Below are 24,780 nucleotides of genomic sequence, written 5' to 3'. Positions count from 1 at the left end.
TTTCCGAGGTAAGAAGCTGTCTGTAAGTAATTCTGTCCTGTTTTTGTGCTGTATTCATATTTTCAATTGCGTGTCTAGGAATTGCCCACATGGAGGAATCAGAATTGACTGTTCATGCAAACCAGCAGCAGTTAAACTCCCAGTAAGCATTATAACTCCGCTGATGTAGCATTCTAATACAGGAAAGGGAATTGCAGAGAAACCTTTTCCTGACACTGCACCATTCAAAGGCTGCTCAGAATCCATTACAGCCCTTAACATTAACATTAGCATCGGGATAATTCCTTTTCAGATTGCTGTTTATGCACCTGTCATGTCGCACCCTTGCAATTTCCCCAACACAAGAGGAATCCATTCACAGCACTCCGAGCAAAGTGATTGCTTGAATATAGTCTGCAGCCCTTGCAAAACAAAAAAAATGAGGGCAACATCTGGGAAATGTTGACTCTCTGGTTGAATAGAAGATTGGATTTGATTATAGCTCTGAAGATGTGACATCAGCATGGATTTTAAGTACACCCCGGTCAAAATAGGAGATGGGCGTTTCCTGGATGAAGCAAGAATCAAATGTTTGAATGTGTCATTCTTTTTAACTGCAGCTTTGGGAAAGACAGCGCTTCTCAGGCTCGGTTATTTCAACGTTTCTCCCCGAATTGTCCGTCGTCAATACAAGAAAGCTTGCACTTTTTGCCAGAAAGCAATAAAAAAAAAAAATTGAAAGTTGATCCTCACATCACAATTCACTGAAAGAGAGAAAGCCAGGCTTTTATCGATAATAGTCAGACGGCAGTGCAATGTGCCAATTCATCAGTGCCCTTTGGCTCCCGGCAATTTTTTTTTTAAGTTTACATTTTGTCTATTTAAACTTTTAAAAAAATAGAAAATAATTATCCTGGCAATATGCAAACTTGAAAGGAGTGTCCATTGCTTGTTAAAGTTGCAAACTCTGCTCTGACAGTCATTATTTAATTCAGTGAGGCGTTTAATAGTTTCCCCCTTCTGATTTGGGTCTTGGCGTTTCAAAAGTTCTCCTTGTTGAAATAAAACTGGACATTTCTGGGATCCAGGCTAGAGTGCTGACTGCAGTGTTTTCTCAGCGTTTTGGCCATCTGCTCTGGTCCACACAAGAACACACCCACAACAGACCTAGGATAAGGATAAAAATAACATAAATCAGTTGGAATAAACATTCTTGGAAACTGCTGGGCTTTGGAAGCAACATTAAGTGGGATTTGCATATCTTGGCAGGTTTGACGTAATTATTTTATTAAGGGACAGGAACAGAATGACAACCTATGGTTAGCTGGCGAGATTAAAACATTGGCTGGTGAACTAAGCAACGTGGGTGGGTTTGGCTTGAGATGACGGGCAAATTGGGTGAGTGGATAATCCATGGTTTCATTAGGTCAATGAAGGATTTTTTCTGTTTACAGATTAACAGCTATGGCTTGGTGTAATGTGCAGGCATTAACAATAGAGTTGATTTATGACTTCCCGGCTTGTTGGTAGCTTACTTTTCCATCTAACTTACAAGACACAGAACAACAAGATAAGACAAAGGAGAGACTAGGAATTAAATAGACAAGCTATGATTTTTCAAGACTGGCTCTAGCTTGTTCAAGAAAGCATGGATAACACTTTTCCTTATACAAACTACAGAGGGCAAGCATGTGTGTGTGTGTGTTGTATTTGTGCTGATAAATAAATAAAGGAATTTATTTATCTTTATCAGCACAAATACAACACAAATGTAAGAAAGGCAACAGTAAAAAAAAAATACTGGGTTTCTGTCTGGATGGTCTCTTGTGACGAGCCGATAGACAGAGAAAGGAAGCAGTAGGCTTCCTCCCATATTTGGGCATACCAGGGGTTGAGACACTAAATACATACATACATACATACATACATACATACATACATACATACATACATACATACATACATACCAGGCCTGGAAGCTCTCTTTTGCATTGAGCCCACATATAATGCTGTGGGAAATTGTGAGGGGGGATTTATGGAGCATGGGAGGTATAGTCAAAATAACATTCCTTTCTCAGAGAGTCAAGGACAAGTTGACCTGCTCCTGGAGGGGTGTGACTGGGAGCCATCTCCAGTTGGAACGTTGCCTTGTAATGGACATGGGTGCTGGGCAGGGACTTGGACTTTCATTTGGGTGGGGAAAACCTGGAAGCTTTCAGATTTGGGTTTTCCCAGATGCGCCAATATGGCATCTCCAATAAAATGGAACTTTGAGGAAAGTCAAGCCTCGCGTCTTCTTTCATTTTTTGTGTGGGGGGGGGAGTGTTTCTTGGAACCCTGACAGTACATTTCCTCTTTATCATAAAGGAGAGAACATGTCTTTTAAAATGTTAGCTTACAGAGCAAATGTATCCAGAACTGAATAAGACATGCATTCTTTAAAGTAAATTTGTAGGCCCTGCAAACGTAATAAAAGATTAACTGGATAAATGTTTGATCCATTATGAGAAGGTTTTATATGGAGCTGTCCAGGGTACTGATTCCCTGTCCACAATGTTCCAAAGAAGAAATCCAGAGGTGGTATTCAGCCAGTTCTGACAGGTTCTGGAGAACCAGTAGCAGAAATTTTGAGTAGTTCAGAGAACCGGCAAATAGGCTGGCCCCGCCCTTGCTGCCTCCCAGCTGATCTTCTTTTGTTGCCCTGAACAGGAGAATGGAGCGGGAAAGCAAGTTAGTGGAGTGAGGAGGGAGATTTTGCAGTATACTTGGCCTGCCACGCCCACAAAGCCATGCCACACCCACAGAACCAGTAGTAAAAAAAATTTGAATCCCACCACTGCAAGAGACCATAGCTTAGGGATAGAGCATCTGGGCATTCAATCCCAGACATCAGAACTGTATTTCAACTTTTCAAAAGTCAGGCAGCAAATGACGGGGGAGTTTTGTTTCTTCCAGAAATCCTGGGGGAGAAACTGTTGCTCTTTGGAAGAACTGTGATTGGGTTCGATGAGAAGAAAGGAGCGTTACCTGGTCGAAAGTCTAATCTCTTACCTGGGATGTGCGGCAGCCACTGCTGAGAATTCATTATTCCACATGGGCCTCCCAAAAGAGGTTTTTTGCCTCAGGCCTGTCACCATGTCAGTGGACTTCTGAAAATGGATAGCCGCGTGGCCAACCTAGTTTCCCAACAAAGAAAGGCCGCCAAAGTCAAAATTTGCCCAGCACTCCCAACTCTGAAATGCAGATGACTTCATTGAAAGTGCCATGCGATAAAAGTCAAGAAGCTCCAGAATGAGTTTACACGGGATAGCCCTCCAACTCACCATGCTTCTGTTCCAGCCCGTGAGGTAGAGATGATAGCTCAGGAAATCTGCTCTACCAGATCCCTCCATCTCCTGCTCCAAGGAGGAAAGCAGGTGCTTGAACCAAGCAAACGATCCCGTTTCTCTGCAAACCCAGTAGAAGTAAATCTGGCCGCCGACAAGAGAAAGAAAAGAAGATGGAAACGGCAACAGGCTTTAAAATGCCAGTCTGCGCCCTCTGAGTCAGAATGCCCTGCTGGCATACAGATCTTTCCTTGTTTCAACACAGAGTTGAAAGATGTTGAGAACAGAGAGAAATACAACAACTTTTAGGGATTAGTCTTTATGCTATTTATGTTGTTTGTATTTGCTGTCATGGATTGCACCAGTGAGGCCAAAACCATTTTCATTGTATACATGAATGTACAATGACAATAAAGGCTGTACTATACTATTGCCCTGCTTACTGCATTGATTTCCCATTTTTATGTGGACCATCAAATCCCAAGGAAACTCGGTTTTCACAGCTCACTAAACCCCAAAGAAACTCAATGGAAACTCCTCAACTTTGCTACATAGAAAGTGCATAATCCAATAGATCAAAGGTGTCAAACTCGATTTCATTCAGGGCCGCATCAGGGTTTTGTTTGACCTTGGGCGATGGGGAGGGGTGTGGCCAGGGGACATGGCCTGCTCAATGTCACTCATGGCAGAGGTGCCTATGGCAGCCCAAGCATTCTGCCAGCAGAAATTGAGCTCAGGAGAGCCAGGTGTGGCCATCCCAAGCTCCGTTTTCTCTGGCAAAGGGTTGCAGGAGGCAGTCACAGTTGAAAACGGAGCCTCCTGAGCTCCATTTTCACTGGCAGAGAGACTGCAGGCCGGCCCTTCATTGTTTCCAGGGCAGCCCTGTGGGCCAGATCTAAGCACCCAGCGGGCCGTATCCAGCCCGCCGGCCTTGAGTTTGACACCTCTGCAATTGGTGCTTAACTGAAATCCATAAGCAAGGTTGTGTGAACCAGTGTTCCTAAATTATAAAAGTTGGATGGGAGGCATTCTAGTTTGAATAATAGAGAAGATGTTTTCAGGAAGTCTTTCAGCCTTTATTTCATTAATGTTAATTGCTTTTATATTTGTCCCAAAGGGGCTTTTTTCAAGAGGCAACTGAACATTCTTGTTTTTTCTTTGCAGATGTTTAGCTTCCCAGATGAGAAACGAAATGTCTTCAAAGAAAAACAAGAATATACAGTTGCCTCTTGGAAAAGCCCCTTTGGGACAACGATGACCTGGATGACTCAGAATCTCCATAGACATTTAGCTTTGCTTTCCTGTTTAACTTCCTTATCATTTTGTAAGTCTTTTAGAGTCACACTAATAGCATGGTGGGTAGCATATAAATTTAATCAATAATTCAATGTTGTAGATTCCACATTCAATCTCCAAGCATGTAAGGCTCAGGAAATTCCTAATCTTGGAGAATTTACGGCAGTTGACAATTCTGGTCTAGAAGAGACCAATGTCTAACTCTGTTTTCCCCTCTCTGCAGAATAGCAATAGCACTTAGACTTATATACCGCTTCATAGTGCTTTTACAGCCCTCTCTAAGCGGTTTACAGTCAGAACCTTGCCCCCAACAATCTGGCTCCTCATTTTACCCACCTCGGAAGGATGGAAGGCTGAGTCAACCTTGAGCTCATCAGGATCAAACTCCTGGCAGTGGGCAGAATCAGCCTGCAATCTAATCACAGAAGGAAGGAAGGAAGGAAGGAAGGAAGGAAGGAAGGAAGGAAGGAAGGAAGGGCAATAGCACTCTGCTTCACAGTGCTTTACAACCCTCTCTAAGTGGTTTACAGAGTCAGCCTCTTGCCCGCAACAATCTGGCTCCTCATTTTACCCACCTCCGAAGGATGGAAGGCTGAGTCAACCTTGAGCCAGTGAGATTTGAACTGCCGAACTGCAGCTAGCAATCAGCTGAAGTAGCCTGCAGTACTGCACTCTAAGCACTACGCCACCTCAGCTCTTACTATGATATTCTGATTTCTTTTACTGCTGTGCCTTAGAGACTACTTATAAACAGGTAGAGGAGAAGCCAACTGAGCTTACCTTTCTGGTTTGAAGTTCCTGGTCACCACGCTGGAACTTGTACCAGATGGATTTCAGTACTGAAGCAAAGGGAGTCACCCCAATCCCTGCTCCCACCAGCATGGCCACCTCATACTGGAAGACATCCTCACTGGCTGTGCCAAAAGGACCATCCACCATCATCCTGAAAAGATGAGCAGTGTTTTGGTTTTTTCCCCCCGCTGTCATCGATTACAAAAAGCTGAGTGGTGCAGTGGCCTAGAGGCGGAGCTCTCGCCTCACAATCAGGAGGCTGTGAGTTCGATCCTAGGTAGAGGCAGATATTTCCCTCTCTGGGCACGATGAGAATATATCTGCTGAATATAACTCTGCAATGGCAATAGGTAGAGCATCCGGCCAGTAACATCCAGCTCCATTCAGTTGCTCAGACTCCACCCCCACAAGGGATTATGGGGTCAATTAAAAGAAAATGATAGATTATTAAAAGTCAAGCTGGCGTCATCTGTGCCATAAAACATCCAGGAGAGCTTAGTTCCACAAACTCGACCACCCTGGGTTCAGATATATTTAAATGTTTTTGGCCAAACAATAGCAATAGCAATAGCAGTTAGACTTATATACCGCTTCATAGGGCTTTCAGCCCTCTCTAAGCGGTTTACAGAGTCAGCATATTGCCCCCAACAATCCGGGTCCTCATTTTACCCACCTCGGAAGGATGGAAGGCTGAGTCAATCCTGAGCCGGTGAGATTTGAACAGCCGAACTGCAGAACTGCAGTCAGCTGAAGTAGCCTGCAGTGCTGCATTTAACCACTGCGCCACCTCGGCTCTTAAACAAAACATTAACTCTGAAAAGCTTATACGTTTTCAAGCTTATCCAAATGGGACTTATTCAAGAGATTGAAGTGAGGCCAACTACAGCTACTCCTGTTGCCATCTCTGCTCACCTGGGCATCGGTGAGTTTGGTTGCTGCAAGGTGTCAATCAAAGTCTCAGTCCAGTCACCTGCCACCCGAATGTGAACCGAGAAGAAGTCTTCCTCTGGGGCAGAGGTGAGAGTGAACGGATGCCACTCTAGATAGGAGATGGCGGGGCAGTTGAGGAAGACATACTGTCCGATTTCCATGCTAAAACCAGCCTTGCACATCTGAATTTCCAGTACTCTGGAGGGATGCATGATGACCTGCAGACAGGATTTTCAAAAATGAACAAACCCTATTCCTTCTCCCAGTGGGGACGAGGTGAATTCCATATACTGTATCCTCTCCCCACGCTGAGTAGACCTGCAAGGAAGACAGATGGAACCCTTCCTGACTTTTCTCTGATGCTGAAACACAACCCTGCCTCCTCCTTTCTCTTTTGGTCACGTAAAAAGATGGAGATTGGGCTGGAGTTAAAATTGCACAAATTGTGGGCAGGTTTTCAAGGCATCCATCACTCTTCATTGGATAAGCAGCGAAGCAGCAAACCGTTTTCAGATGGAAGCTGCAGGGAAGTTGAGCTCAGCTCTAAATCATCTTTACTGTGCTAGGACAGTAATATTGTATTACTTGATTATGGGTTTTAGATCTCTGTCTCTCTGTCTTTCTCTGTCTCTTTCTGTCTCTCCCCTCTGTGTGTCTCTCTCTCTGTGTGTCTCTGTCTCCATTTCCCTCTCTCTCTCTCTCTATCTCTCCCTCTCCTTCTCTCGCTCTCTCTGCCTCTCTCCGTGTCTGTCTTTCTGTCTCCCTTTCCCCACTCACTCTCTCTCTCTCTTTCTGTCCATCCCTCCCTCCCTTATCTGTATTTAGGACAAAGCTGGTGAGTAGATTTGGAGACAGACCCAACACCTACCTTTGTAATAACCACCTTCTGGCAGGAACGCCAAATCCTCAGGACTCGCTCAAACGCATAGAGAATAATCGGTGCCAGCACCCACTTCCAGGACTTAAAAGAAAGAATCAAGTAAAATACAGTAAGAAGGACCATCCTGCAGGAAAGTGGGACTTTTTCCTGATCTTTCTATCTCCAGAATTAGTGTAGTTCCTTATGCGGAATTCATGCATTATTTTAAGCCACTGCTTGCTTTCTACCATAATTGCCTGGGTTTTCCCAATATACCAAGCCACAATCCATAACCTTATAACTCATCAAGCCCCAATCAAGTGATAGCTACATTTAGTGTAATAGTAAGTTCGGCTTTTGGGATGGGGCTGGGTGGATGACATTTTGGTTAACGTCAACTACACATTGGGTTGATGTCAAGCTTTGGCAACTGACTCAACCAATCCAGAGCAAAATTCTCACTGGGTCTTCTTTAATGGGGTAGAGCTAGGATTACAAGAATCTCCACAATTGAATCATTCCCATTTTAGGACTCAATTCTCTTTCACTACAGTAAAATGAATTGCTTTTCCATATCTTGCTAATGGCTATCCCATGAAGCAGAGAAGATAAGACCTTATCTTCACCAATAATAAGGTTGCTGCATATAAAACTATCTCCTGAATCCTTCTCAGGTGCTGCTCTCAGGCCCAAAATCTAAAATGACATCTGGCGATTCTTCCAAACCAAAGTTTTTATCGTTCCACACCCAAGACAGAATCTTGCCAGACTAAACTCTCTAATATCTGCATCTACTCTGGGAACAATTAGGGAAGGGCTGTCTTCAACCTCTTTCTCCCACACAAGATATCTCGGCTGAGTTGCCTCTTATTCCCCTGCAATGCACCCTTACCTGCTGGAAATCCAAGAGTGGGATGCTGGGTGTTTGCACAGGTTTGGGCGATCCTCTAGCTAGGATTCTGCCCAGTTCGGCAAACCCCCAAATGCCACCCCTGGCTAGCCATGCTCCCTCCCAGGAGTCTCCATGCGGCCCATTCATCATGCCAGGTAAGTGCAGGGCCCGCACAGAAGCTCAGGGAGGGGGGAAAACAGGCCTAATGGAGGTTCCGGAAATCCAGAAGTGGGCCTGTTTCTGGCCTCCGGAGGACCTCTGGAGGGCCTCCGGAGCCCAGGGGAGCAGTTTTTGCCCTCCGAGAGGCTCAAGGAATGCCTCTGGAGCCTGGGGAGGGTAAAAAATGCTGCCCCCTCCACCGCCATGATGCAGGAGGCCAACTAGGCCATGCTAGTTCCCACCAGTTTGCACCAGTTCGGTAGAACCGGTTCATCAAATCTACCGAACCACTTAGAAGAGGTTCCACCAGTGGACCCAGAAAGCAGGCCACACCTACAGAAGAGGTTGCAAAAACCCACCACTCACTCACACACACACGCACGCACGCACACACACCCACACAGAGACAGACTCACACAGAGAGAGAAAGAGAAAGAAAGGAAGAAAGAAATAAAGAAAAAAAGAAAGAAAAAGTGAGAGATGAAAGAAAAAAAGGAAAAAGAGACAGAGAGACAAAAGGAAGGAAGGAGAGAGAGGGAGGGAGGGAGGGAGGGAGGGAGGGAGAAAACACATGGCCGGCAAGCCACTCCCACCAGGTCACATGGCTGGCAAACCACTCCCACAAAGGAGGCCACACCCACAGAGTAGGTTCAAAAAAAATTTGAAACCCACCACTGCCGTTGCTGCAACATTTGAAGCCACCCCTATGGGAATCCACCTCCCCACTATCACAGCACTATTGCCAACGATGTTCTCACCTCAGCTGGAATACTTCCAAACTCAGGCACTTCACAATAGTGATGATGGCTGCTGTTTTGGCCCCACCGGTTAGGGTGGTGTGCACAATGCTCGGGGTCGTTCTTCGTCAAACTTTCAGCCGTCTGCCCACGAACAAGGCCTCTGTGGACACAAAAAGGCCCACCTCTAAATTGTTGCCTTTCCCAGGAGAAATTCCAAAAGGGATTCAGTGGCTAAGTAGTGGGGGGGGGATGGCTCCCACTACTCGTCCTCACCCTCACTGAGAAGAGAAGGCGGAGCTGGAGGGCGGAGTCAAACGAATCATCAGCCTAGAATGATTACATTCCCATAAACAGTCTCAGCCCAACCCTTCTTGAATTTCATGAACCCTTATCTGGTGCCAATTAATATTATTTACAGATTATTTACAGATTAACAGAGGGACCTTGTAGGTCATCTACTCCAGGCCCACCCACCAAAAATCTAGTTGACTAGATTTTTGTCTGTAGGCTTGAGCATTAAATCTTCTGAACTGCTACTTAACATAATATGGTCTGATTCTTTGTGCTTGATGCACCCCTCCCTCTCGTTCTGGTTTTTTTCTAAGAGATGCTGGAACTGAGATTTCTAAGGTAAAGGTTCTCCTCGCACAAGCGTGCTAGTTCTTCCTGACTCTAGGGGGCGGTGCTCATCTCTGTTTCAAAGCCGAAGAGCCAGCGCTGTCCAAAGACATCTCCGTGGTCATGTGGCTGGCATGACTCAATGCCAAAGGCACACAGAACACTGTTCCCTTCCCACCAAAGGTGGTCCCTATTTTTCTACTTGCATTTTTACCTGCTTTCGAACTGCTAGGTTGGCAGAAGCTGGGACAAGTAACAGGAGCTCGCTCCATTATGCGGTGCTAGGGATTCGAACCGCCAAACTGCCAACCGTCTGATCGACAAGCTCAGTGTCTTAGCCCCTGAGCCATCGCCTCCCTTCTAAAAACTTCTAAAACTTCTAGAAGTTTCTAAAATCCCATAATCCTTCACTCATTGCTCTAGGGGTGGGAAGAATTCCAGATACAATTACTAGCTATGTCATGTATTTACATTGGCTGCTAGGATTGAAGTGAAACTATTGCATTTGTTGTTCCGAATTATGTGTCACACGCAAGTATCGTTACTTTAACCAAACACAGCCTTCAAAATGCAGATCTCTGCAATTGCTCAAGAACCAAGTTTTTTTACAGCTGTTTATTAATGCCACCTTTAACTCTAGATGTAAAAGGTAAACATCAATATTAACATTTTAGGAACCATGGTTCATATTAATATAAACTTCTTTGTTCTTAAGGTTTTATCTAAACATCATAATCTCCGGTCTACACTGTATAAATATCACATGATCCAAACACTAGCATGCTTTTATAACAATTTTAAAATTATTACCTAATAAAAATATTGCATAATATAAAATATAACAAGATAAAGGTGGGGAAAAACTCTAGTCTTCTGACCCATTCAATATTTATATGTTAGGTTGTAGGTATATCAGTGGTGGGATTCAGCCAGTTCGCACCTATTTGGGAGAACCGGTTGGTAGCTTTCTAAATAGTTCAGAGAACTGGTTGTTGGAAGAAATCTCCTTTTGTTTTTTCCCACTTCACAGGGCTAAACCTGTAAGGAAGGCAGGAAGGAAACATTCTGGCGTTGTTTCTAGCCTAATCTTTATTGCCCTACTTACCGAAACTGCTTCTCCGGTTAACCCTTATTACATTGTAACAGCTAAGGCGAAGTGCCCATTGACATGAGTGACATTGAGATGGCCACGTCCAGCCAATCACATGACCACCGAGCTACGCCTACCCAGCTGGTCATTAGGGCAGAGAACCAGTTTTTAAATTATTTGAATCCCACCACTGAGGTATATACATATGTATGAATATCGCATATCTATAGGTGCGTTATGTATGTGTACAATTTGACAGCAAGCAACAGAATTTCATTTTTAATGTCGGCCAGAGTGTCCACAAGAAAAAAATACAATACAGGTTATCTTATCTTAACTTATCTATTTTATCCTTTCCTCTCCTCCTATCCTATCCTATCCTCTTCTTATCTTATCATCATCTATCTTATCTTAAATAGAGCCAAGTGCATCAGATTAACCGATCTTACTGATTCATCTTTATCTTTTTTTTTTCCCACTGTTTTTTTCCTCCTACAATTTTAGCTTTGGCTTTTCTCTTTTTCTTCCCTTTCTTCTTTTTTATTCTATTTTAATTTTTGTTAATTCTTTTATTAAAATGGTTAAAGCATTCCATCAAAATGACATACATGTGTGTGTATGTATATATTTGGGTGCATCAGTCATTAACCCATTGTGTGTGTGTTTGTGTGTGTGTGTGTGTGTGTGTGTGTGTGGAATTAGCCCATGCTGCTGTCTGTTAAAACATTGGTGCCTTACGCGATGCCATGGATGACGAGGCCAGCAAAATAGATGACAAAGAGATGGTGGGTGTACCAGAAGACTTCATAGTAGCTTCGGCGGATTTGTTCCATGGAAGAAGTGATCATGAGAATAAGCGCCAAAGTGATGATCACACCTGTCAAGCCCGGAATGGTGGTGAAGGCTACATATAAAGGAATCTGAAAGAGGAAGCAAGGTGAACTCACACAAAGATGTAATAGATCATGTCCCTAGGATATTTTCCACAATCCAAGATCCTCCCAGCCTGGAGAATTTCAACCCCATAACATTTAGGAAACCTTTAACAGAATAAAATCGGACATCTTTTTAAAAAATCGTCACTGAAACAGATCGTGTCCATTTTATTAGCAGTTTTTTAAAATTATTTTTTCCCTTCTACAACACCTTACAGTCATTACATCAACATTGTTATGTCATCATACCTGTACATGTATATAATATTTCGCTTCTATATTTACACACCTTTGTACACAGTTATATATGTGTGTGTGTGTGGTTTTTTTTATTTGTGCTGATAAATAAATAAAGGGAGACTAGTATAGATCTATTTCAAGCTATTTAGCTCTCATCAGCTAGCCATACCCTTACTGGGATTTGAACCTGGGCTATATTGCATACTAGGCAGAGATCTTAGCCATTAGGCCACAGGCTCTTATCCGTTATCAGCGATATATATATTACAATATATATATTATATTAATATATATATAACAATATATATATATATATATATATTGTTTTTTTGCTTAATTAATTTTATTCTTGTTTTGCAGCCATTTGTACCAATTGTTCCAAATTTCATAATATTCCGACTCTTCTTTATCTTTTAATTTCAGTGTTAATTTGTCCATCTCTGCACAATCCAAAGTTTTTTTTAATCACTAATTCATCCGAGGGGGTGTCCATTTTTTTAAACATACCCAAGGCAGGTCACCAAAAATTCAAAGCAAGATTTGAAAATGGCATCTTCTTTTTTTAAAAAAAAAAATGCTGTTCAATACACATATTTAAGACATTGATCCTTTAAAGCAGCAGTCACTGTGGGTCTGTGGACTACTGGTGGTCCGTGAGAAACGTTTGGTGGTCCGCAGAAAAAATATTTGCATTTTTTTATATTGCGCTAAATCAGGAGTCCTCAAACTACGCCCCCCGGGGCCGGATCCATGCAATGAATGCTTGTATTGCTGCAGAGTCTCCCTCAATGGGATCTTTTTGTGTGGGTCAGAGGGAGGAAAGAATTTCTGACTTGGGATCTGCTTCAGCCTCCTGGTGTGGGGCTTTGGGCAAAGATTAGAGGGAAGTGCCGCTCGTGGCAAAGAACTGGAGGGCCTTGTTCTAGTGGGACTGCATCATGGCATGGAACTGGCTGACCATCTTAGCCCGCTGAGCCTCCAGGTGCCAGTACCTGGCCTTACACTCCAGCAGGTCTTTCCTCTGATTGGAAAGCCTATGCTTTTAGACCTCAGTGAGATGCTTCTACTGAGCCTCCTTCTCGGTCAGATCCAATTTGAACTGAGTTGTTTTGCTACTCTCACGGGGGCTGCTTAGCTCCAACAACTATTTCCTGTTGGGGTCCTAAGGAGCCCGGGCGGGCAAGCGAGGAGTGGCTGGGAGGGAAGGGGTGAGTAGAGATTGGCGAGGTGCCCCTCAACGTGAGTGACATCGAGTTGGCCACACCCACCCAGTCACATGACCACCTAGCCACGCCTACCCAGCAGGGCATTAGTCAGATCATATTAGTGGTTCGCGGGATTTAAAATTATGAATTTAGTGGTACCTGAGGTCTGAAAGGTTGGTGACCCCTATTTTAAAGGAAAAGACAATTAGAATATCGATCCAGTGTAACCTAGCAAAAGACATTGTGGGGGGGAAGTGGGGGACCAGACTGCCAAGAAACCATTAGTGGCAAGCAAATCCCATTTTTTGTGTCCGGGTTTAAAAAGCACAAATAATCCTCTTAAATTCTATGACCAACGTTATAGATAAAACCAAGAGTTTCCTGGTACTTAGCCAAGGGCCCTCGAGTAATTTTATCTTCAGAAGTAAATTATTGATTTGGCGACGCACTTACCGTAGTGTTGGAATGGATAGGATTTACCCACAAATCATTCTTCTTATGAAGCTGGGACAGGATCGAAGGCAAGCTGTCATCCGCTTTCTGCTGAGCATCGATGTACCACTCAACGTTGCACAAATGAGCAATGGTGTGAATCGCTTCAAGAGAACACAAGGCAAACCATTTATTGAACTGGAAAAAAAAACCCACCAACCCAGATGGTGGATTGAGTCCAAAACCTCTTAATGCAACCCATACATCTTAATTATAATGTGGAATAATTTGAACTAAGACTTGAAAAGGCATAAGTGAAAAGGTTGAAGTCCCATTAGTTCGGAAAAGGAAACGACAATGAGTCACACTGGGTTTTGAGTAAAAATGGGCACTCGGAAGTGTAAAATGGAAAAAAAAAACTCCCCTAAGTTTTTAAATTTGATTTTTAAGAAGAATTTTTTTCTAAACACCAATATAGGACTTGGTCAACACAGTAAGTTAGAACATGGTTTCCTTTTTGTTGCTTAGTATGTTGTGTGAACTCTGAAGCCAGACATTGTGCAGTAGTATGCAAATCAAGAGTTCATAGTTCGGTGTCTTAAGGAGTGCCCAACCAATTGTGATATTTTCAATCAACCGCGATTAAGCAAATCAGTGTTCATCGTGTGATGTGAATGCAGAACATACTATTGCCCAGAGGTGGTATTCAGCAGGTTCTGACCAGTTCTGGAGAACCAGTGGTGGAAATTTTGAGTAGTTGGGAGAACCGGTAAATACCACCTCTGGCTGGCCTCGCCCCCGTTATTCTCTGCCTCCCGAGTCCCAGCTGATTGGGACAGAATGAGGATTTTGCAGTATCCTTCCCCTGGAGTGGGGTGGAAATGGAGATTTTATAGTACCCTTCCCCTGCCATGCCACCAAGACATACCCACCAAGCCATGCCACGCCCACCAAGCCATGCCACACCCACCAAGTCATGCCACACCTACCAAGCCATGCCACGCCCACCAAGCCATGCCACGCCCACCAAACCATGCCACACCCACCAAACCATGCCACGCCCACCAAACCATGCCTACAGAACCAGTAGTAAAAAAAAAAATTGAATCCCACCACTGCTATTGCCTACAAATATGCAATTATGGAGAAAGTTCCATTGACACGACCTCCATCCTCATCCCCACGACACCAAAACAATGGAAGATGATCACGACATCACAAAAGCCAGCTCCAGTTTTATGCATTTCTGCTACAAATTTTAAGGGCAGCGTTTGCAGGCAGCATCATAATATTGCCCTTCATTCCTTTTCCACAGAATTCTTTCAGAAATTTTCCAGATGTTCCCCTTTACCTGTATGAACAACAATCATGTAAGCCACCAGTTTATGGAAGGCCAGATTGTAATCCAGCTGCCGTCTCATGGTCCGTCTGCAACACTGAATTGATAAAGCAAAAAAAAAATCACAAACAGATGAACTATTATGGGAGAATAAAAGATGAGGATAGACCTGCTGGATCAGGGCCAGCCCCATCTAGCCAGCATTCCTGGTCATAAATTGGCCTTCAAGCAGTGGTGGGATTCAGCCAGTTCTCACCTATCCGGGAGAACCAGTTGCTAACTTTCTAAGCAGTTCAGAGAACCGGTTGTTGGAAGAAATCTCCTTTTGTTTTTTTTCCACTTTACAGGACTAATCCTGTAAGGAAGGCAGGAAGGAAACATCCTGGTGTTGTTTCTAGCCTAATCTTTATTGCCCTGCTTACCGAAACCGCTTCTCCGGTTAACCCGTATTACATTGTAACAGCTAAGGTGAAGTGCCCATCGACATGAGTGACATTGAGATGGCTATGCCCATGCAGTCACATGACCACTGAGCCACGCCTACCCAGCTGGTCATTAGGGCAGAGAACCGGTTTTTAAATTATTTGAATCCCATCACTGCCTTCAAGACACTCTTCAAAACTTTACTAGCTTCCGATAGGAAAGGAGAGGAGGAAAAGGAATGGAAGGACTTCAGACAGTTCCTGGGTCCAAGGTTGTCTCCTGTGAACAAGCACTTCTAACTGGGTTTTATTCCAGGAACTAGACTCTCTATGACCCTTCAAATTTTGCTAAACTGTAGTTCCCAAGATCCCGCAGAACAAGTCTCAATGCCTATGGAATGGAGACCAAGAAACCATCTGCGGAGCTATCCATGGTCAACGTTCTAGCCTTTCCACTCACCCACCCCTGCGCCTCGTTTATTTCCTTCTCATTTAATCTGGAAATGGACACTTTCCACCTTTCTGAAACAGGATCCAGACCTAAATTATACCCCTTGTAATGTTCCACATGACAACTTTTAGCGACCAGCTGGATTCCTAGTGCCCACTCAACATTCAGGACTAACTACACCAGGGGTCTGCAACCGTAGACACTCAAAGAGCCATTTGGACCCATTTCCCACAGATAAGAAAACACGGGGAGCCACAAAACATGAGTGCACATGGCCAACTCGATGTCACTCACTCCTGCCCAGTCACGTGAGCCCCCCCCCCCCCCCAGCCACACCTACCCAGGTTTTGTGGTTCCCGGTGTTTTCTTTTCTGTGGGAAACAGGTCTCTCTCTCTCTCTCTCTCTCTCTCTCTCTCTCTCTCTCTCTCTCTCTCTCTCTCTTTCTTTCTTTCTCTCTCACTCTCTTTTTCTTTTCTGTGGGAAACAGGTATCTCTCTCTTTCTTTCTCTTTCTTTCTCTCTCACTCTCTTTTTCTTTTCTGTGGGAAACAGGTATCTCTCTCTGTCTATGTCTCTCTTTTTTCCTCTCTCTCTCTCTCTCTTTCTCTCTCACTCTCTTTTTCTTTTCTGTGGGAAACAGAAGTCTTTCTTTCTTTCTCTTTCTCTCTTTCTTTCTCTCTCACTCTCTTTTTCTTTTCCGTGGGAAACAGGTATCTCTCTCTGTCTCTCTGTGTCTCTGGCTCTCTCTTTATTTCTTTCTTTCTTTCTCTTTCTTTCTCTCTCACTCTCTTTTTCTTTTCTGTGGGAAACAGGTATCTCTCTCTGTCTATGTCTCTCTTTTTTCCTCTCTCTCTCTCTCTCTCTTTCTCTCTCATTCTCTTTTTCTTTTCTGTGGGAAACAGATGTCTCTCTTTCTTTCTTTCTCTTTCTCTCTTTCTTCTCTCTCACTCTCTTTTTCTCACTGTCTTTCTCTCTTTCTGTATACCTCTCTCTCTTTCTGTCTCTGTCTCTCTCTTTCTGTCTCTTTCTATCTCTGTCTCTGTCTCTGTCTCTCTCTCTGTCTCTCTCTGTCTCTCTCTGTCTCTCTCTGTCTCTCTCTGTCTCTCTCTGCTCTCCTGCCCAGTGTCACATGTCGAGTGACTGGGAGGGGAAAGCAAGGAGCAGGGCCAACCAATGGTGGGATCATCCAACAGAGAGCCACAGCAGAGGGACAAAAGAGCGGATCCGGAGCTGCATGTTGCCGACACCTGAACTACACCATACCACAAGCTCAGCCTCTTGCTCACCCGACAGGTGCCTCTCACGAAAGAGAGGAGATTCCGGCAAATGGGCAACAGGATCAACATACTATTGAAGTTGAGACACTTGGCCGAAGCCCGAGCCCAAGCCAATGCAGACTAGAAAGGCAAAGAGAAGAGAAGAACATTTGGGGCATCATTTTATGTTCCATATTACAGCTTATCCTAAAGCATGAATATTGTCACGTCTAGCCCAAGATCGTCCCGCAGTAAAACAAGGCAGCCAAAGTTCATTTTTCTTTATTTACATAGACAGAATCTTGCCGGAAAAAAACCTTTACTATCTTATCCTAATGGATGTACCCTGGGAAATTCTAGGGAGTGGCTGTCCTTCACTCCCTGATTCTGCGCTGCGTTCTTGTCCCAACTTCCTCCTTGGAATATGTCCCTTTTTTCTGGGGAACCTGCTATAGCCCAGCGGAGGTACTTTGATCTGGCCCCCAGGGCTGCCATGGAAACAGTGAAGGACCCGCCTGCGGTGCCTCTGCCAGCGGAAACCGAGCTCAGGAGGGATGTGCGCAGCCCACAAGCTTCATTTTCACTGGCAGAGGACTATAGGAGGGCCATTGCGGCTGAAGTGGTATCGAGCTGGCCATGCCCACCCCAGCCACGCCCTCCCACCCCCAGATCCCTTGTGGTAAAACACAACCCTGATCCAGCCCTCAATGAAATTGAGTGTGAACACCCCTGCTGTAACCCATCATATCAACTCCCCCTTCATATGCATTTTCCATAACCAATATATGTATCTTGAGAAATGCATAAGGACTTTCAATGGAGTACAACAATAACTCTTGCGGGGAGGGGGGGGGATTGATAAAGCTAGGACAAAGAAGTTGAGGGACAAGCCAAAACTAAAGAATTAAACCCAGTTACTACAACGGCTACATTTTACTAGGTAAAGGTTCCCCTTGCACATATGTGCTAGTTGTTCCCAACTCTAGGGGGCAGTGCTCATCTCCCCTTCAAAGTGGAAGAGGCAGCGCTGTCCGAAGACTCTCTGTGGTCATGTGGCTGGCATGAATAAATGCCAAAGGCACACAGAACGCTATTACCTTCCCACCAAAGGTGGTTCCTATTTGTCTACTTGCATTTTTTACACGCTTTCGAACTGCTAGGTTGGCAGAAGCTGGGACAAGTAACGGGAGCTCACTCCATTATGCAGCGCTAGGGATTTGAACTACCAACCTTCTGATCGACAAGCTCAGCATCTTAGCCACTGAGCCACTATTACTGGGTCATAAAATGCGGCAGAACTCACTCAACAACTGTATTGCTTAGCAATGGAAATTTTGCACTCAGTTGGGTCTTAAATCAAGGACTACCTGTACACATTGATGCAAATATAGGTACAATTTAATGAGGGTGTTGGGGGGGAGGGTAGGAGGGAGGGAGGTTTTACGAGGGGTGTGAGACTTTAATGTAACATGATTGCACATGTATACTGTTTTCTCTTATTTTTTCTTTATAACTACGATATGTTAAGTATATTGTTATGGAAGTATAAATACTATCAACATAGATTGGAGTTTGCTCAGAAGCGGAAATACACCAATGAGAGGAAAAGTGGGAAATAGAGGGGAGATGGGAAGAGAGGGAGGGGAGAGGGTGAGGGGGGAAGATGAGGAGGATAAGGAGGAGTGGAATGTAGAGAGAAAGATGGGAAGAAAGGGATAGGAGAGAGGGGGAGGGGGGAGGATGAGGAGGATGAGGATAGGGAGGAGTGGAATGTAGGGAAAGGAGAGGGAGAGGGGAAGGGGAAGTAGACTGGGAAGGGATGATGGAGGGGAGATAGGAAGTAGGAGAGAGGTAGAAGAGGGAGGTGTATGGAGAGCAGAAGAGCTAATAATGGTTTTTTTGGGGGGGGGTGTTGATGACAAGAGGAACTGATGTGATCATTATTTGTTACTATATGATACTGGCTATGTATAGTATACATGTGATTGTATGTTGTGAAAATGGAAATTAAAAAATATGTTTAAAAAAAACAAAGAAGTATAATTTTTTTTACCAAGTTGGGTTAAGAAAATTTCATCTTTACAGCAGGGAGATTGAAAGCTTCTGAGATGCCAAAAGAATGCTCACCCCAAGAATCTGCCTGGTGTAATAGTACTGTTCACTTTTCTCAAATATCAGGAAATACGTCACAAAAAGGTATGCATTCAGTGCTAACCAAGCAGCCTAAGGAAGAAAGGGGGGGAAATCATTTCCTGTGTTCAGTTTTACAATATCAGCCATTCATTGACAAGGAAGACGATTATATTCAGTAATATTTTGAAATGAAATAATCTATATCAAGCATTATATGGAGGGGGGATGACAACTCTCAGTGTACTGTCAGAGTTCCAAATAGCATCCAAAAGTAAATCAGAGGCAAAGGATTCAACGTTCCCATTTATTAAGAGAGACATATTGGCACATCTGGGAAAACCCGAATCTGAAAGCTTCCAGGTTTTTCCCACCTAGTTGAAAGTTCAAGATCTTGCCCCACACCCACAAGTCCATCACATGGTCCAATCTCCCACTGCCAGGCTGGGAGTTCCACCCATCCAGTTCCGGCCAGGTGCAGAGACAAAGGATGACCTTGGGTTTCTAGAAAGAATTTTGTTATGGCTACATATCACCCAACTCCGTATAATCCCCCCTCCCATTTTCTCACAATAGAAAATGCATAGTAGAATAATAGAAAGTGTGGCAGGCCTGAGGTCCAAAAGAAAAGATGGCTGCGAGCCTGACATGTGTATGACAACACACCAAGCATGAACTGTTGTGTTGCCTGAATTTGGATAAGTCAGAATTGAGCTGAACACATTTTAGCATTGTCTAGGAAATAGACAGAAGGATTCAGGTCACATTTCATGCAAAAGGTCTACGAATATTAAGCATTCTTTTAGGGTAACAGATGGTCAACATTTTGCCCATTGTTGTATGGCAACATATGGCAGTTTAGCGTGCATTTTTAAATTTTATTTATTTATTTTTGAATACAATAAAAGCATAGAAATTAAAGGAAAAATAAGGACATAGGAGGAAGGAAGGAAAAAAGGAAAAAAAGAAGGAAGGAAGGAAGGAAGGCAGACAGGAAGGAAGGAAGGAAAGAAAGAAAGAAAGAAAGAAAGAAAGAAAGAAAGAAAGAAAGAAAGAAAGAAACACGGAAGGAAGGAAGGAAGGCAGGCAGACAGGAAGGAAGGAAGGAAGGCAGACAGGAAGGAAGGAAGGAAGGAAGGAAGGAAAGAAAGAAAGAAAGAAAGAAAGAAAGAAAGAAAGAAAGAAAGACGGAAGGAAGGAAGAAAGGCAGGCAGGCAGCCAGGGAGGAAGGAGGGAGGGAAGGAAGGAAGGAAGGAAGGAAGGAAGAATTGATTTCCACCTTTATTTTTATTAAGTGGTTGTCATTTTACTCTTTCCTCTCTTTAATCCTTTTTAGTTCCCAAATGCATAAATCATCAGTCTTTTCTTTTAACAAACAGTCCCTGTAAGGTTTTCTAGTCTTTCAAAATAAAATTTATTGGGGGATTTTCTCTGATCGTTGTGTGCATTTATTAGTTTTCATGTTTTTTATGAAGCAAACTCCTAGAACTTTTTAAAAAAAATCTATCAGCAATAAAATAAAATCCTCCAGCCCTGGACAAAGTACAGATAATACTTAATCAGGAGGCGTTTCACTTCTCATCCAGGAAGCTTCTTCAGCTCTGACTGGATGGTGAGGAATGGAAGGTGTTTTTTTTTAAATATTCCTTGCAGACAGCTGGTCCTTTGCATCCTTTTAGGGGGTCATTGAGGCCACTTGGAGGTTGATCTGTGTCCTCAGGGTCACCTGAGTGGTGCAAATGGTTTCTGTAGTCTGCAATTTTTCCCTCTGGAAATCCATTCCTACTTCCAGACCATTGAAAAGGTTTCCATCCCAAATTGTACAGCTAAAGGTCTGTAGAGATTCTCAATCATCCAGGTCATGGCTGTCCCAAAGGTGCTTTTTTCAGGAGGCAACCATGACTTGGATGACTGAGAATCTCTACAGCCCTGTCACGGTATTTCATGGCTTGAAACGTTGGGTCCAAGTTGTACCTTATCCTTCACAGTTGACTAATTCCCTCATTCTCTTCATTAAAATAAGTAGGTCATTGATACCATTATTGGTTGTATTTACCCCATGTTTCAACGGTACATAAAACTTTGTTCTTTCACCACACCCACATTTCAACAAAGGGTTATGAAGCAGAAACTCAGCTGGATGACACAAAGAGGCTTCAGCACAGTTTACAGATTAACAGAGTTGGAAGGGACCTTGTAGGTCATCTAGTCCAACCCCTCACCCAAGCAGGGGGCCCTACATCATTTCTGACAGAGGGCAGTCCAGTCTCTTCTGGAAAGCTTCCAGGGATGAAGCTCCCACAACTTCTGAAGGCAACTTCTGTTCCATGGGTGGATTGTTCTCACTGTCAGAAAATTTCTCCTTATTTTCAGGTTGAATCTCTCCTTGATCAAGTTTCCGTCCATTATTCCTTGTCTGGCCTTCGGGTGCTTTGGGAAATAGCTTGAACCCCTCCTCTCTGTGGCAGCCCCTCAAATATTGGAAGACTGCTATCCTGTCTCCCCTGGTCCTTCTCTTCACTAGACTAGCCAGGCCCAGTTCCTGCAACTGTTCATCGCATGTTTTAGCCTCCAGTCCCCTAATCATCCTGGTTGCTCTTCTCTGCACTCTTTCTAGAGTCTCAACATCTTTTTATAGGGTGGTGGCCAAAACTGAATGCAGCATTCTAGGTGTGGTCTTACTAAGGCGTTATAGAGTGATATTAGTACCTCCTTCGATCTTGATTGTATCCAGGGGTGAAATTCAGCAGGTTCTGACAGGTTCTGGAGAAGCGGTAGCGGAAATTTTGAGTCGTTTGGAGAACTGGCAAATACTACCTCTGGCTGACCCCAGAGTGGGGTGGGAATGGGGATTTTGCAGTATCCTTTCCCTACCACGGCCACCAAGCCATGCGCACAGAACCAGTAGTAAAAAAATAAATTGAATTTCACCACTGATGGTGTCCCTCGGTTATGGCGCCATACTAAGTCAATGAATGTTGTTGAATTTTTAATGCTTTTTTATTTTTCTGTATGTCCTCCCCTCCCCTTTTTTACTTGTAAGCCGCCCTGAGTCTCTTTGAGAGTGGGCGGCATACAAATTAATTAAATAATAAATAGATAGATAGATAGATAGATAGATAGATAGATAGATAGATAGATAGATAGATAATGCAATTTAGGATTGCATGATAGACCAGACTGAGCAAAAGGATGAAAGACAGAAAAAGGAGGTGGTGTATCAGAGGATGACTGTATCGCCAGCTACGTCTTAAATCTCAGTTTTAAAAATATCCTCACTACTTCCCAAGTCAGCTTCTCTTCTTGGCACACGAAGCTTTCGATTGTTGATCCTGCTAATCCTCTGAGCCTTACAGGAATGAACCGCAGGACTTTGTCACCGCTGCATGTTTATCTCTGTGGCAACCCAACTCAAGGCGGTGTACATACCTAAGGCTCCCACCTCCTATTATCTCTTTCACAGCATCCCCTTGAGGGAGGGTGGAGTAAGAGGGACAGAGCAGCCCAAAGTCTCCAGCGAAGTCTCCTTGAAGCTACTTGAAGCTACTTGAAGCTACTTGAAGTAGCTTCCTCCCGGTTTCTAACCAAGACCACTTCAACTCCCATGCCCAGAAATGGCTCTCATTATTTAGCTGTCAACCCTGAAATGGACGTGGTCGAAGCCATCTTGAGGTTTTAGTGCTGCCACACTAGAGATGAGGGATAAGGAGGTGGGGGGGTTAGAGATAGCTTGGGCTGTGAAGTCAAAACAAAATGCTTTCTCTTGGGAACCAAGGACGTTCTCACACCTGGCCGGAGGCAGGAGGAGTGATGTCACCAGACCAGCCGATGCTGCCTTGATTGTTTGGGGTTGAGGGAAAAACTTTTAATTAGGTGAAAGCAGAGTTGATTTTCACCAGATATGTGCCCATATGATATTTCCAATAATGCTATTCTCTGAGGAATTCACCTGCCTTGGAGTTTTTGCTTGCGATGGATCTATTACTTGAAACCCTGACATTAGTCTTGTCCCGTATCCTCTTTCAGATACAAGAAGGGGACAGTCTCATTAGTAATATGTTTCATTTATACGTAGCACTTTCAAAAATTCAGAGTTTTGGAATTCCTCTGCCACGGGGGGGGGGGGGGGGTGTTTTTGGTGGCTCAGACCAGGGGTGGGATGCTGCCGGTGCACTGCGTGCGCATGCACAGTTGCCTGTAAATTGTTCTGCGCATGCGCAGAACATTAAAAAGGGGCTAAAAAAACACACTGGCAACAGCAACCAGGGAACCAGTTTAGGGGCATGGCCAGCCTGGGTCTCTGCCAGTTCTGTGACCCAGGCCAACATACCACTACCAGCTAACTCGAACCGGTGTGAACTGGCTCAGTTATGAGGTGACTTTCATTAGAGAAAATCTTAACAAAGAAGGCCAACAGGAGTTATTTGTCAGTCTTGAGTGCCAACCATCAACAGTATGATTTCCTGGCACTTTCCAAACAAAAATAAAAGAGATAGATGATAGACAGACATACAGGCAGACAGGCAGACAGACAGATAGAGGGAAGGGGAGAGAGAGAGAGGATAGATACAAGGCTGGCTGGCTGGCTGGCTGGCTGGCTGGCTAGGTAGGTAGGTAGGTAGGTAGGTAGGTAGGTAGATAGATAGATAGATGATAGATAGATAGATAGATAGATAGATAGATAGATAGATAGATAGATAGATAGATAGATATAGAGAGATAGGTAGGTAGGTAGGTAGGTAGGTAGGTAGGTAGGTAGGTAGGTAGGTAGGTAGGTAGATAGATAGATAGATAGATAGATAGATAGATAGATAGATAGATAGATAGATAGATGAACATGACATATAATCTTAGTACTCTTTAAATGCACTAAGAAAAGTTTCCAAACCTAAAAAATGTTTAAACCAAATTGGCCAGCACATGATGACATCATAGATGCAGATCTACCCATGTATCTGTATCTAGAGATCTGTAGATACAGAGAATAGCAAAAAATTAAAGTAAATTAAAAACCTCTTAACCACCCTAACGGTTGTTCACCCTAGTGTAGCTTGAGTAGAACTTTAGAACTCAGTCAATGGCCTTTGCTACTCCATCCCATGTGTACCATTCTTTTAACTAAGGTTGGACCAGGAGCCTCTTAGAGATAATTTATTGGCTGTACATTAATAACCTGAAGTAGGTTATTAGCCCTTCTTTTTGTTATTTCCCTATCTTGCCATTCAGATCCAGATAGTAATAATAAAGCAGAACTTACGATTACCAGGGCTGGAAACCAGTGGTTGACAGCCCAGTTCCCCATCCTGGACTCTCACAGACCAGTTGCTTTTGCCCAGTTCTTGTCTGGCTCTGAAGTGGGAGCAGGTTCTACCAATCTTACTACTGGTCCTTCCTGCTTCTTAGTTACACCTTAACTGGTTTTTTTGTCTTAATATTGATTTAGTCTTGGGAGGAAATGTAGCATCTTAAGTCCAGCCCAACCTAGGAACTGGCCTGGGTTTTCCCCTGCAAGGTTAAGAAAAGGAAATAGTATTTTTTGTCTACTACTAATAAAAAAAAATCCCACCCCATTTTGAAAAAAAAAATGATTAGAATAGCACAGGCACGGTCTAAAGTTATCAGCGATTAAACTTCATTGCCTTTTGTGTTTGCATATTTTCTGTGATAATGTCTGTCTGACATGTCTCAT

General features: G+C 43.7%; 1 protein-coding gene across 1 annotated transcript; it reads right to left on the bottom strand.

Annotated features, from left to right (window-relative positions):
• Positions 1-43: 43 nt before the first annotated feature.
• Positions 44-24,433, bottom strand: NOX1 (NADPH oxidase 1). The gene is made up of 13 exons (XM_032228542.1): positions 24,349-24,433; positions 19,089-19,184; positions 16,992-17,102; positions 14,845-14,929; positions 13,515-13,657; positions 11,420-11,601; positions 8,992-9,133; positions 7,192-7,284; positions 6,306-6,541; positions 5,382-5,544; positions 3,303-3,449; positions 3,031-3,155; positions 44-1,146 (listed from the first exon to the last, which is right to left on the bottom strand). The coding sequence occupies exons 1-13, from the start codon at positions 24,391-24,393 to the stop codon at positions 1,020-1,022; spliced, it is 1,695 nt and encodes a 564-aa protein (XP_032084433.1). The 5' UTR covers positions 24,394-24,433; the 3' UTR covers positions 44-1,019.
• Positions 24,434-24,780: the final 347 nt, after the last annotated feature.

This window comes from Thamnophis elegans, chromosome 12 (assembly GCF_009769535.1).
Source record: "Thamnophis elegans isolate rThaEle1 chromosome 12, rThaEle1.pri, whole genome shotgun sequence".
Classification (NCBI taxonomy): Eukaryota; Metazoa; Chordata; class Lepidosauria; order Squamata; family Colubridae; genus Thamnophis; species Thamnophis elegans.
This window is presented reverse-complemented; position numbering and strand designations above follow the sequence as displayed.